The 13,956-nt window shown below is 45.9% G+C and overlaps 1 protein-coding gene across 1 annotated transcript; it reads left to right on the plus strand.

Annotated features, from left to right (window-relative positions):
- The first annotated feature begins 916 nt into the window (after window positions 1-916).
- Window positions 917-11,832, plus strand: Rsl24d1 (ribosomal L24 domain containing 1). The gene is made up of 6 exons (XM_021172452.3): window positions 917-1,071; window positions 3,011-3,124; window positions 4,573-4,645; window positions 5,728-5,791; window positions 9,270-9,355; window positions 10,319-11,832. The coding sequence occupies exons 1-6, from the start codon at window positions 991-993 to the stop codon at window positions 10,390-10,392; spliced, it is 492 nt and encodes a 163-aa protein (XP_021028111.1). The 5' UTR covers window positions 917-990; the 3' UTR covers window positions 10,393-11,832.
- Window positions 11,833-13,956: the final 2,124 nt, after the last annotated feature.

Consider the following 13,956-nt stretch of genomic DNA (forward strand, 5'->3'; position numbering starts at 1 on the left):
ATTTTCACGTGCATTGGTATTTTGCCTATATGTGCTCTGGACCCAGGTCCTCTGGAAGAGCAGCTGGTGCTCATCACTCCAGCCCCCCTCGTTTAAAATTTATTTTATATGTGTAGGAAGTTTGGTTACATATATGTCAGTGTACTGTGTGTATGCCCGGTGCCTGTGGAGGCCAGAAGAGGGCATCAGATCCCCTGGAACTGGAGTTACAGATGGTTGTGAACTATCATGTGAGTTCTGGGAATCAAATCCGGGTCCTCTGGAAGAACAACCAGTGCTCTTAACCCTAGAGCCATCTCTCCAGCACCTGGTAGCACACCCCTTTAATCCCAGTACTAAGGAGGCAGAGGTAGGAAAATCTCTTATTAGATCGAGTCCAGCTTGGTTTACATAGCCAGTTCCAGATTACACAAAACGAGACCCTCTGTCAAAATACAAAATCAGTTAAGTGATCTGTGATCAATCCCTGGGACCCACATATGGTGAGAGGAAAGAAGCAACTCGTCCAAGCTGTCCTGACTTTGAGTAGGTTGCTCTCCTAAGACCAGGGTGGAAGGTTTTAGTTGCGTACTCCTGCCAAGTCCTTTGGGGAAGACAAGCCTGGGGTAAAGCAGACTTTGGCTACAACCCGGTGGGGGAGGGAGGGGGGAGCGTGCCCGTGGCAAAGCACAAGCACCGCAATAGCGTTATTGAGTATACAGGGAAAAATTCCGGAGCGCCCGTATGCTAGATCTCACAGAACCAAAAAGTCAAACTCCCAGATGCAGTCTATAGCCTCTGCGTCTGCGCGGGGCGCTGCTGCAGCTGCTGCGGCGGCTGCTGCTGCTGTTGCGCACACTTGGGTCGGGTGGTGCCTTTACCTTCAGCTCACTCGTCTTCTAAGATACCATTTCCGGGTCGGGTCAGGGACTCGCTTCCGGCGGCTAGGAAGTGACGTCCCACTTCCTCTCCAGCTCCGCGTCCCGAAGGTGGGTCCCACGCGGGGTCAACATGAGGATCGAAAAGTGTTATTTCTGCTCCGGGCCGATCTACCCCGGCCACGGCATGATGTTCGTCCGCAACGACTGCAAGGTGAGGCGGCCGTGGCCCGCACGCTCCCGACGGCTCGGGGACTGGAGCGCGCGCTGCTCGCGCCGGGTTCTGAAAGCCGTGGAGTGGCCTGGGCTGAACCCGGCGTCGGTTCACTGCCGGCGAGGTCTCCTCGTTGCTGTCAGACGCACATCTCATCCGCAGGCCACCCGGCTTGCCACAGGGTCAGGAAGTCGGTCGAATTAATGCTTAAGGAGGCTCATGCTCACGTACAGTGGGAGGTGGGGTTGTCTGTAGCGGTTAATGGACATGGTGCCTGAGCCTTATAACTTTTGCATTGTTGCTGGAGGTGAGCTAGGAGAGAGACAACATGGGGGTTCTTTGGGGGGGGGGAACTAACTGGCTACTTCGGCAGCTTTCACTATCCCACTTCTTGAAGGTTCTCACGGAATGAAGTATGTAAGCAAAAGCTTTATGTTTTGTGCCGCATGCACAGGCTTTCTTAGTTTAGGTTTCTGAGCGGGTCACACATTTTAGTTACCATACTCAGCTTTCTTTGTTAGCGCCCAGTAACCTCAAACGCTTACTTTTTATGTTGCTTCCAGTGACACACAGAGATTTCATTATTAATTATTTTTGGTTTTTCGAGACAGGGTTTGGTTTCTCTTTATAGCCCTGGCTGTCCTGGAACTCACTCTGTAGACCAGGCTCAAAAATCCGCCTGCCTCTGTCTCCCAAGAGCTGGGATTAAAGGCGTGCGCCACCACTGCCAGGCTCGAGATAGCGGTTGTTTGTTTGTTTGTTGTTTTTCGAGACAGGGTTTCTCTGTATAGCCCTGGCTGTCCTGGAACTCACTCTGTAGAGCAGGCTGGCCTCGAACTCAGAAATTCGCCTGCCTCTGTCTCCCTAGTTTAGGGATTAAAGCGTGCGCCACCACGCCCGACTTATAGCGTTATTTTTAAAGGCATTATAGGTAACAAAGTAATGTAGCTTAGACTTGTAAAAAAGCCTTGCTATTGATTTCAAGAACACACTGAAGTGTTAATGAGTTGAAAGTTGCTGCTGCTTTGGGGAATTAAAATAGCAAAGACTCAGACCTGTGACTATGATCTTTAAAAGACACATCCGGCACCCAACATGGAAGCAAATGTCTGTAATCCAAGTCGGTAGAAGACTGAGGCAGGATGATTCCAAGTTGCAGGCCAGCCTGGACTGTATGTAGGACTTTGTTTCAGAACAACAACAGAAAAGGGGTTCACTGTAATTCATAGTCAGTGATAAAATAGACACTGGAAGTGAAAAGGAAGAATGACCTATTAGCAGTCTTAGTTTTGAAAATATTTTGTGCTTTCAGCCAGAATGTCAGAAGGGAGCAAATAGGATTTCAGTGTGGCTCAGATCTCACCCTCACTAGGGATACAGGAAAGTGGTTTTGAGAATTTAGCAAATGGAGAAGGTCTTTAAGGAGCTTTTTCTTAGACTAGTCCTTCACTTAAGGCCAGTGTAAGGTATTATTCTCTGAAGTGATTAGTGATGGCTTGTTTCCGGGTGCTTAGCCTGGTAGAGATGATGTATGACACCCATCAAACACTTGAGTGTCCTTCTGTTCTGATGTCGCATGTGATTCTAGGTGTTGTCCTTAGTTCTTATGTGAGTGTCGGTTTTTTTGCTTTACAGTAGTTTTTTTTTTTTTAAAGATTTTATTTATTTATTATATGTAAGTACACTATAGCTGTCTTCAGACACTCCAGAAGAGGGCGCCAGATCTCATTGCGGATGGTTGTGAGCCACCATGTGGTTGCTGGGACTTGAACTCTGGACCTTTGGAAGAGCAGTCGGGTGCTCTTACCCACTGAGCCATCTCACCAGCCCCAGTTTTTTTTTTTTTTTCTTTTTGGTTGGCTGGGGTGGGGGGCGGTGTAGAAACATTTTTATTGTTGACTCTTCAGCTCTTTGGTATTTTAACTTGAGTGTCCTGTAGGTGTTCCGGTTCTGCAAATCCAAGTGTCATAAAAACTTTAAGAAGAAGAGGAACCCACGCAAGGTCAGGTGGACTAAAGCCTTCCGGAAAGCAGCCGGCAAGGAGCTCACGGTGGTGAGTGCGGGTGGTGGCCTGGCCTGAGCGAGGGCCCTGCAGTGTGCCTGCTTCTTTATTTCTCTGTGGGAAGCCTCATTCTCACAGGATCCTAAAATCCATTGTTCTGTAGACTTCTGAAAAGGGAAAAACTGCTACCCCCTAGTACGTAGAAGTTTGTTTATTTTCTGTTCTTCTTTCTTTTCTTTTGTTTCCTCTCTGTCTCTCTGTTTCTGTCCCTGTCTGTGTGTCTCTTTTCTCCCCAAAACTGTTTTCGGCTTTGGCAAAGAAGAAGAAAAATCATGTAAATGGGTTGGATGAAGTGGGAACTTGGACTTTCAGGACTGGGTGGAGGTTGGGAGGTGAGCTGTAGAGCCCCTGGGTAGCACCGGGGCTCAGGCGAGGTTTGTAACAGACACGTATTGGTTTCTGCGTGTCCTTGGTAGGACTCTGTCGGAGAGCAAAAGCTAGAAGTGTTGGTATTAGGGCAAGCCAAGGGCTGAGGTAAGGGTACTTGGTGTCTGAAGAGGGAGGTGACAGAAGCTGCAGGTGTCATTTGCTGGAGGTAGAAGTTTTAAGTTGTGCCCCTCTCTGGCTGTCCCTTCCCCCAAAACCTGTGACCTGCCTCCTTCCTGTCACTTAGAGGTATAACCTATAAGCCAGATCCAGGTTCCTAATCCCAGGGCTGTCTAGTGAGCACAGCTGCTGGCCATGTAGGATGGGAGGCCAAATCAGTTACTCTTTCAGAAATAGTCTTCAGTGTAGGTGAGGCAGCAGGATCTCTTTAATGCCCAAGATAGAGGGTGCCAATCCTGCTCCTCCCCTACCCCAGCTGCCTTACTGCCTAGGACACTGAGCCGAGGAGAATCTCACATTTGTAAATGAAATAGCTAGCATAGAGTTGATATTCTGTATCTTCTGTCAGCTACATTTGGAAGCAAAGGCACACCTGCAGCTTTTTCAGGTCGGTCTTCAGATGCCTGCTCACTAACTATCACAATACCCGCTTGTGGAGGCCCCGCACCACAGGGGTTGTCCCTGCAGGTGTGTGGGCTCACAACTCTTCGCTCTAACAGGTTCTTAGACAGAAACAATATGGATTCTTGGTATTTGATTTGATCTATGAAAAGTGGTTCATATAATGGAATTTCTGCCTGTGATTCTCATCTGGAGCTCAGAAGTTGGGAAAGCCCTTCAGTTGTCTATAATTCTCACAGCTGCTGGACAGCCACTGACAGAGGGAGAGAGAGAAGGAGGGAGGGAAGGAAGGAGGGAGGGAGGGAAGGAAGGAGGGATTCGCCTTTCCCTCCAAGAATCCCTCAGAAAAGGGCTGTTTTCAGCCAGCATTCTCCAGTATAACTAGGACAGTGTCTTAATATGTGTCCACTTAGGATTTTTGTGCAAAGGAGACTATTTTAAACAATGCTTGCTTACCATCTTTCTTGTCAACACTATCTTCTGTCTTATAGGACAACTCATTTGAATTTGAAAAACGTAGAAATGAACCTGTGAAATACCAGCGTGAGCTGTGGAATAAAACTAGTAAGTCCTGGGGTAGCAGAGACTGTGGGCCTTCTGTGACTTCAACTGCTGGCTTGTTATACAAATAACAAACTTACTTCATTGCTTGGCTGGTATATCCATATATAAATATTATAATTATTAAGCTTGAAGCATCATCCAAAATGTAAACCACACATTCTGAAGGAATAAATAAGGAGAGTGTTTTGCTGTGTGAGGTGAGACTGGTCAGGAAGCAGACAAACCCAGTATGCTAGACTGGCTGCCTTGCACAGGAAGATGCGAAGATGCTGAACTTAAGCGATTGGCACTGATTTTAAGGGTACATCCAAGTGCTTGTTTGCATAAATATGAAGTTACAGGCCCAAAATTTGAAAACAGCACTGTTCAGCTCTTGTGTGTGTTCCCCCCCCCCCATCACCCCAAGTAGACGACAGGGATGCTGGTGGGGAGGAAAAATGTTATAAAACGTAGTTCCTTCTTTTCACTTTTAAGAGGATCTTGGTGTGAAGCCATGGCTGGCCTTGAACTCACAGCCTTGTCTTCCCCAGTGCTGGTATTATAGGTGTCTGTTGTGTGAGCTCTTTTAGGTTGCAGTGTTTTTGTGTGTGACAGGTCCCCTCTGCGTATTCTCTCCTTCCCATGGCTGCTCTCATGCAGCCTTCAGCTTGCAGAGTATACTCAGTCCTGGCCTGCACTGAGTTCTTAGTCCCTGGTGTTCGTTCCTTGTTGACTGGCTCAGGTATTCACAGACTAATGCCCACGTCTGGAAGTGCTGTTAAAAAGCAGTGCCACACTACGTTTCCTCCCTGCATGGATTCTGCTCATCTTTTGTATTGAATCCTAAAGACAGACTTTTTGAAAGTATTTCATGTATACATATGGGAGTCTAACATTGTTCCCTAACCTGTTGTATACGGTTCCTAACCCTGACTTGTGAGCACAGCTAAACCTCATACCTTTAGCTCTGTCAGTAGTTAGTAGTGAATTGTTTCATTTAAGCCAAAGTCATGCAGAAGTATATAAAGTGCTTTTTACAATCCTACTGGTTGAATGTGCGTACATTTGCTGACTGTAATTTATTTATTTATTTTTCTTTGTAGTTGATGCCATGAAGAGAGTTGAAGAGATCAAACAGAAGCGCCAGGCCAAATTTATAATGAACAGGTATGTATATGTGTAGAGGAATAATTACGAGATTTCTAGAGGCACTGGTATTTTTAAAACTGTTTTTATTTTGAAAACACTTTGTATTTATAAAAACCCTAGGAAGAATAGTGTGACAAACACTTGTGTATTCTCTCCATTTTTCACTGTCACTGTACAGTGAGCTGAACACTTGCATGTGCCTCGGGTGATCCGCCCCACATAAGAATCTGTTCTTACTTAAACACAGTGTGATTTCCCATCAGGAAATAGACAAGGTGCAGGACTGCTGTGTGGCCAGCAGAGGCTGCTTCTGCTTCCAGGTCCTATCATTTGGGCTCCCTACACATGGACAGGTCCTGGCTTGCTTTGTCTTACAGGTGTAAACAGTTTTGAAGAGTACATACCAGCCAGGTGGTACTCTTGTATATCAGTTGTGTAGAACGTCTCTTTTTTTTTTTTTTTTTTTAATAACAGAATTTTATTATTTTTTTAAAGATTTATTTATTTATTATATGTAAGTACACTGTAGCTGTCTTCAGACACTCCAGAAGAGGGCACCAGATCTCGTTACGGGATGGTTGTGAGCCACCATGTGGTTGCTGGGATCTGAACTCTGGACCTTCGGAAGAGCAGTCGGGTGCTCTTACCCACTGAGCCATCTCACCAGCCCAGAACGTCTCTTCATTTAGGTTTATCTGCTTTTCCTTGTGGTTTACCTAGTTGCCCTGGAAGGAATGCCCCGGCCATCATGGTGTCCTTGCTCATGTGTCCTGTCCCTGTTAACTTTGACTCTTTCGTTACAGCGTTGTCTGTGGGTTTCTCGTGAACAAAGTTAGACTTGTTTTGTCCATGGTAATTGATAATGGAGAAGATTCTGGAAAGAGCTTGCTATTCCCCAGACTTGTTCTTGTTTTCAGTCTCCACAGGGAGGGAGTCTGGCCTCAGTGTGAAATGTTCTCATGTCAGACACGGCTCTCCCTTTCTCTACTTTCAGAATCTCCTTTATTCATATCAGCACACTGGGTCTGTCTCCATGGCCTCCTGTGGTATTTGGAGGGCTATGGTTCATATTGTTGTTTGTTTGATGTTCTGTGTGGCCCACATCTGCCCAGTGGGAGTCCCTCAGGCTCTCCTGCTGTAGGAGACAAGTTGTTTTCATTTCTGTAGTTCTTTGTTGTCTCACATTAGCACACACTTTTTTTTTTTAATTAGGTATTTTCTTCATTTACATTTCCAATGCTATCCCAAAAGTCCCCCATACCCCCCCCCCACTCCCCTACCCACCCACTCTCACTTCTTGGCCCTGGCATTCCCCTGTACTGAGGCATATAAAGTTTGCAAGTCCAATGGGCCTCTCTTTCCAATGATGGCCGACTAGGCCATCTTCTGATACATATGTAACTAGAGACACAAGCTCTGGGGGGTACTGGTTAGTTCATATTGTTGTTCCACCTATAGGGTTGCAGATCCCTTTAGCTTGGGTATTTTCTCTAGCTCCTCCATTGGGGGCCCTGTGATCCATCCAATAGCTGACTGTGATCATCCACTTCTGTGTTTGCTAGGCCCCGTGTAGTCTCACAAGAGACAGCTATATCAGGGTCCTTTCAGCAAAATCTTGCTGGTGTATGCAATGGTGTCAGCGTTTGGAGGCTGATTATGGGATGGATCCCGGGGTATGGCAGTCTCTAGATGGTCCATCCTTTCATCTCAGCTCCAAACTTTGTCTCTGTAACTCCTTCCATGGATGTTTTGTTCCCAATTCTAAGAAGGGGTAAAGTGTCCACATTTTGATCTTCGTTTTCTTGAGTTTCATGTGTTTTGCAGTTTGTATCTTGTATCTTTGGTATTCTAAGTTTCTGGGCTAATATCCACTTATCAGTGAGTACATATCATGTGAGTTCTTTTGTGATTGGGTTACCTCACTCAGGATGATGCCTCCAGGTCTATCCATTTGCCTAGGAGTTTTATAAATTCATTCTTTTTAATAGCTGAGTAGTACTCCATTGTGTAAATGTACCACATTTTCTGTATCCATTCCTCTGTTGAGGGGCATCTGGGCTCTTTCCAGCTGTGCTCTGCCTTAACACAGGGAAATTCACCTTTATCTGTTTATTAACTCTTTAAAAAGGGTTTTGTTTTTTGGTTTTTCGAGACAGGGTTTCTCTGTATAGCCTTGGCTGTCCTGGAAATCACTTTGTAGACCAGGCTGGCCTAGAACTCAGAAATCTGCCTGCCTCTGCCTCCCGAGTGCTGGGATTAAAGGCGTGTGCCACCATGCCCAGCGATTTTTATTTTATATGAGTGTTTTGTCTGCATGTGTAAATGACTGTGCACTGCCTGCAGAGTCAGAAAAAGGCATCAGATCTGGAACTAGAGTCACAATAGTTGTGGGCCACTATGTGGGCCCTGGGAGAACCCAGGCTCTGCAAGGGCAAGCAGTGCTTTTAACTACTGGGCCATTTCTCCCGACTTTTCTTTTTTCTTTCTTTCTTTTTTTTTTCTTGTTTATTTTTTTGTCTTTTGAGACAGGGTCTTATGGGTCTGTGGCCTGGAACTTAGAGTTTCAGCTGCCTCTACTTTTTTGAGTGCTGGGATTAAAGGAGTGTGCACCATACCCAGCCTAAGATTATGTGTGTGTGTGTGTGAGAGATGGTGTGTGTGTACATGCCATGGTGAATATGTGGCACTCAGAGGACATCTTGCAGGAGTTGATTCTTTCTGTACACTCTGTGGGCCCAAGGGATTGAACTCAGGTAGTTGGGCTGGACAGCAAGTGCCTCCGCCCACTGAGCCATGTTGCTGGCAAAAGTTAGCCTTCATCTAGCCATCGTGGAAGTCTTAGTACAGAAGCTGCCATGGTGGCTTTCTGTATTTCAGAAGGTGAGCATGGGTGTTTTGAGGACAGCTCAGTGTTTCTGGTGAATGTCGTGTGTTTTATGTAATGGCTGAGGAACTAACAAAGCTACGGAGATTGTGTGCAGTGAGGAGGGTGGACACACATGCTGGCAGTTGGGAGACTGCCTTGTGTGATAGGGTTTTGTGTCTTTGCTATGGAAACGGGCTCTGACATCTACCGAGTCCTCAGTGAGACGCTCATTTGTCAGCAGATAGGAATTGAGCCCCAAATTGCACCACACTGGGCACAGTGGGTGTAGTGGACAGGTTGCCAGGATACAAACCCTGTTAATTAGGAACTTGAACATAGTTTTGACATAGAGTAGGGAAGAGGATATCTATTGGTAAGGGCTCAACAGGTGACTTTGCCTTAGCTTATGGAATAACAAGATTTGGGATCCAGCTGATTCCTTGTTCACTTGCAGCAGCTGTCGCTGAGTGGGAGGTGGGGAATAGGAAGGAGCCGAAGGGTGGCCAGCTCTTTATACCCTGACCTGTGCCCCCTGCAGCCAGCATCATTAGTGAATGCAGATGCTGTGGTGGGAGTTAAAGTCTCAGAGGTTTTGTCACTGAGATGTGGCTTTGATGTATTCTGTCACAGGTTGAAGAAGAACAAAGAGCTCCAGAAGGTGCAGGACATCAAGGAGGTCAAGCAGAACATCCATCTTATCCGGGCTCCTCTCGCCGGTGAGCAGACAGGAGTGGGCTCTGCTGGGGCTCTGACTATAAAGTGCTGCTCGCCCAGTGTCCCCGTTGTGGACAGGCTGTGGCTTGTGGTGTCTCTTCCTTCTATTCTTCCACAAATGCCCTTATAAGTTAAACAAAAGTATTTGTGCAATAATTGCATAGGTGATGTTTGCCTCATACTTTGACTAAAAGACACTTCAGGTTACCTACTCTAAACCTTTGGTTTGTTTTGGAATAATCTGGGAGACGTTGAGTATAAACACAAAAGCCCAGGTCCTGTAGCTCTCCAGGTGATCCTGGTACCACATTCCAGGGGCACTTTGTAATAAAACCACTTTACCTGGGCACAGGTTCTCTCTAGTCTTTTGTGTAGCCAGCAGCAAAGACAATCTTGTACATATTGATTCTTTTAAAATGCAGATTACTCAAAGGGAGAGAGAAATTGACTAAATTTTAGTAAAGGCAAACTCTGTAATTAGACCTTGATTGGGTTTGTGTGAAGGGACTACCTCGGTCGTGTTTGTACCTAATTCCATCAAAACAACTAGACCAAACCCTGGGGTGTTTGTTCCTGATGCACATGATGCAGAGCCCGGAAAGAGCTGAGAGCCTGCTTCCTTTGGTTCTCAGTAGCCCTCTTCTGGTCAAGTGGTGTAGGGCATGTGGCTCTGTCTGTGGTTTCTCACGGTTCATCGGGGCTTACAGAAGTTTGCAATGGTGCATTTGTAGAATGCTTTGTGCATTCCCAAGACCTGGGTGAGTTTGGCTAGTATTCCTAACTTTTTAGTAATGGCTGCTACTGCGGGGCAGTTGGGATGCATTGTAGAATGCTGGACTCAGTTCTGCAGAGTCATGCATGAGTTCCTGTGTTTTACATTTTTCTCCTATTTAAATTTGAGTTTACTTTTGAGAATCTCACACATGAGCCCTGTATTTACATTGCATCTTCTGCATCTTTTAAAGGCAAAGGAAAGCAGCTGGAGGAAAAAATGGTCCAGCAGTTACAGGAGGATGTGGACATGGAGGAAGCTTCCTAACGGTGCTGCCCACAACCAGCCCCGAGCACACTGGAGTGGAGTGGAGACTTTCGGCCCCTAAATTATTCATTGGTTCCATAAGGTTCTTCAGACAAGGATGATTCAGTGTGCTTCCCCCTTCAACGTTGCAGCCTGTAAAAGCATCCCCTGTGGGTGTTAGGTCTCAGCTCAGCACTCTGCTTCACTGTGTTATGTGCACGCAAACAGGAAAGTTTGTGTGTAGATGAAGACATGAACTGTGGGCATAAAATGGTTGAGCCAGTTGTCTTCCTGTGTGAAATTCGAAATGATGTACTATTTTCCATGCATTGGGATAGTCTGTTTATTAGGGTTATTGAGATGGAGGTCATGCAAGGAACTGACTGTTCTCAAGTCTACCTGAGTCTTTTTTGTTTTGGTCTAGTATGTTTAGTAATTGCTGACAGTTGCTAATGGCAGCACTGTACAGCACAGCTGAGTTTTGTTGGGCCGTCTGACCTGCTACAGTTATTCAGCCTGCAGCTGCGATGTTGGAGGTGGGCTGGGTTGTTAAACTCTGCCTGAATGTCCAGTTGTGACATCTGTCCCGAAAGATTCTCCTTTCCTTCCTGCCCAGCACTGATCTAGAAGCAGAAGAAGAATCTTGGTGCCTTTCAAAGATTAGGGTGTGGTTTTGTTTTCTCCCTCTTCCTCTCCCTCTCTTCCTTTTTTTCTTTTCCTTTTCCTCTTTTTTTTTTTTTGAGACATGATCTCTTTGTGTAGTTCTGGCTATCTTGAAACTCACTCTGTAGGTCAGTCTGCGTGGCACTCACAGAGATCCCTTGCCTCCTGGATTACGGGATTAAAGGCATGCACCATCGTATCCAGTATTTTTTTTTAAACCTTAAAAAGACAACCAAAAAGAAACTTTTGCTTTTGGAAAATAGAATTTATGGATAGAATGCTAACTGTTATTTGTACATAAATAAAGCCCTTTCTAAAGTAAGTGCCTACATATCTCTTAAAAGTCCTGAACAAAAGTACATGTCTGTTTCTTTGACGAGAGCTTCTACACACATTGTAAGTAGGAGGTATAGTTAAAGGGAAATATGTGTTTCATACTTCTTGGTAGTTTCTATATTATGATTACATTAAGAATGTTGAGCTTAGCCAGGTGGTGGTGGTACGCCTTTTAATTCCAGCCCTGGGGAGGCAGAGGCTGGAGGAGGTCTGAGTTTGAGGCTTCCTGTTCTACAAGTCGAGTTCCAGGACAGCTGGGGCTACTCAGTGAAACCCTGTGGGGTGTGTGGGGGTGGTGGTGGAGAACATCTAGAGCTGGAGCCAGAGCTACACAATAGGAACCTTGTCTCGAAACCCCTCCCCCATTTTAAGTGTGTATATTGAGTCTTATAGGACATTTAGACTATACATTTTTAGGATTATATTTGTACAAAGTAATGCCTAATCTTGTTTTTTTTTTTTTTTTTCTGTTATTTCTTGTTTTTTTGAGACAGGGTCTTGTAGGCGTACTTTTGGGCTATTTTATTGGTTCTTACACCTCTACCCTCCTTCCAAACCCCAAACACTAGATAGGAGAGAAAGAAGGTTAGAGAGAAAGCAAGCGGGTGTAGACTCTTTAGACTATTTCCTGCTGATTAGGGGTGTCGAGTTCCTTGGGGCAAGATGCTTTGTATGTCTTTAATGTCTTCTCTTTGCTCACGATCCCTTGACAATTCACGGGAGCAGTAGCCTCCTCCGAGTGCCCCACCCCTCTCCAGGTGCTGGCATTTATACCCTCTGAAAAGTTCCCAGAATTCCAAATGTCATCACACAGTCACAGGAACTCTGTAGCTGGAAAAACCATGCCCCTGCTAGAGCACGAGGCAAATCATAGTCAGCTGCTGTGAAGCTGGCTTTTTTTTTTTTCCCCGAGACAGGGTTTCTCTGTGTAGTCGTGGCTGTCCTGGAACTCACTCTGTAGCCCAGGCTGGCCTCGAACTCAGAAATCCACCTGCCTCTGCCTCCCGAGTGCTGGGATTAAAGGCGTGCGCCACCACGCCCGGGTCTTGAAGCTGGCTTTTACCCCACACTGTTGGAGAACCTTATGAACTCCGTGCAAAATGGGAGACTCCCTTCTTGGGCTTTCCTGTTCTGCTGCTGTAGAGTGTTTGTGTCTGGGGAAAGTGCACCATCACTGCCTGGCCTTTCACTCTTGATGAGTAAGTTGACATGTATAAGTTCAAGATGGAGAGTTGTAAGCATAAGAAATGAAACACAGAAGTTCAGAAATGTCCGCTAGAAACTGCATCAAATGCTCTTTTGTGTTCTATTTTAAAAGACTTATTTTATATATGTATGTCTGTACACTGCCTTCTGTGCCAGAAGAGGGTGTGGAACCCCTGGAACTAGAGGTATAGACTGGTGGACCGCCACGTGGGTGCTGGGATTGAAACTGGGTGTTCTGCAGGGACAGCAAGCACTTTTAACGGAAGGTATCGGGTGTTTCTGATTGCCACTAATAACGTGACTAAGGACACTGGTCTGTGAGGAGAGAGCATTTTTCACGATGTGTGCTTTTGTTTTACTGTGAGTTTGTTTTTAAACTGGCAGTGTTGGGCACCAAGCTTTCCACCTTGCTAACTTGGGTGCCTGCTGCTTTGCCTTGAGAGCAGTCAGTTTGGAGAAATTGAACAGAAGAACTGAAATGTAGTCAGTGAAGAACATCTCACATTAAAGTACTTCTTTCAAAAAAATTTATTTTTGCATTTGTTTAAAGATTTTTTTTTTGCCTGCATATATATCTGTGTGCCACACACACGTAGTACCCACAGAAGACAAAAGAGGACATCAGCTCCCTGGAACTGGGGATTCAGACAAACCCTCCATCCGCTGGGTAGGCAGCCAGTGCTCTAACTACTGAGCCATCTCTCCCAGGCCCCCTAGAAAAAGTGATCTGGTAAGTACTGGCATGTAGCCTTGAGCTCTGTCCTCGACAGCACAGGGGTGTGGTCGGGCGTGTAGCTGATGCTCTGTGTAAGCCTGCTTAAGGGAAACACCCAACCGGGGAAGAGAATGCTGGGAGGAAGTGAGATGGTTTGGAGTAGTTGAAGTTCTTGCTGGGGGCGGGCACTTGGAAGTTGGTGGTCCTTTCTGATTGGTGTTCTGAGGCAGCACATGCAGTGAGGTGAAGGCTGTGGAAAGCCAGTGCAGCAGCACCAAGTTATGGTGTTAGCACTGCAGAAATGGCTTGCCTTTAGCCTGGAGATGAAGGTTAATCTAGGCATGTGGAGAATTTCAAATTTTCTCAACACTTGCTTTTGTTTTTGAGCAGTTTCAATTCAGCGCTCATTAACTCTGGAATGTTTGCTGGAGTGCTGTGTGTGTAAGATTGTGTTTGACCTGGCTTGTTCAAGCTGAGAAAAGCACTAAGAAAGTCACTGGAAGGTATGCTAGCTAGAGTTGATGTCTTTTGTATTTTTTCTCTGTTTTTTCATAGACACGTGTGGCTCTGTGTAACCCTGGCTGTCCTGGAACTCATTCTGTAGATCGGGCTGGCCAGGAATTCACCCAGATCTGCCTGCCTCTGCTTCCCAAGTGCTGGGATTA

This window comes from Mus caroli, unplaced genomic scaffold (assembly GCF_978045245.1).
Source record: "Mus caroli unplaced genomic scaffold, Mus_caroli_1 scaffold_11, whole genome shotgun sequence".
NCBI lineage: Eukaryota > Metazoa > Chordata > Mammalia > Rodentia > Muridae > Mus > Mus caroli.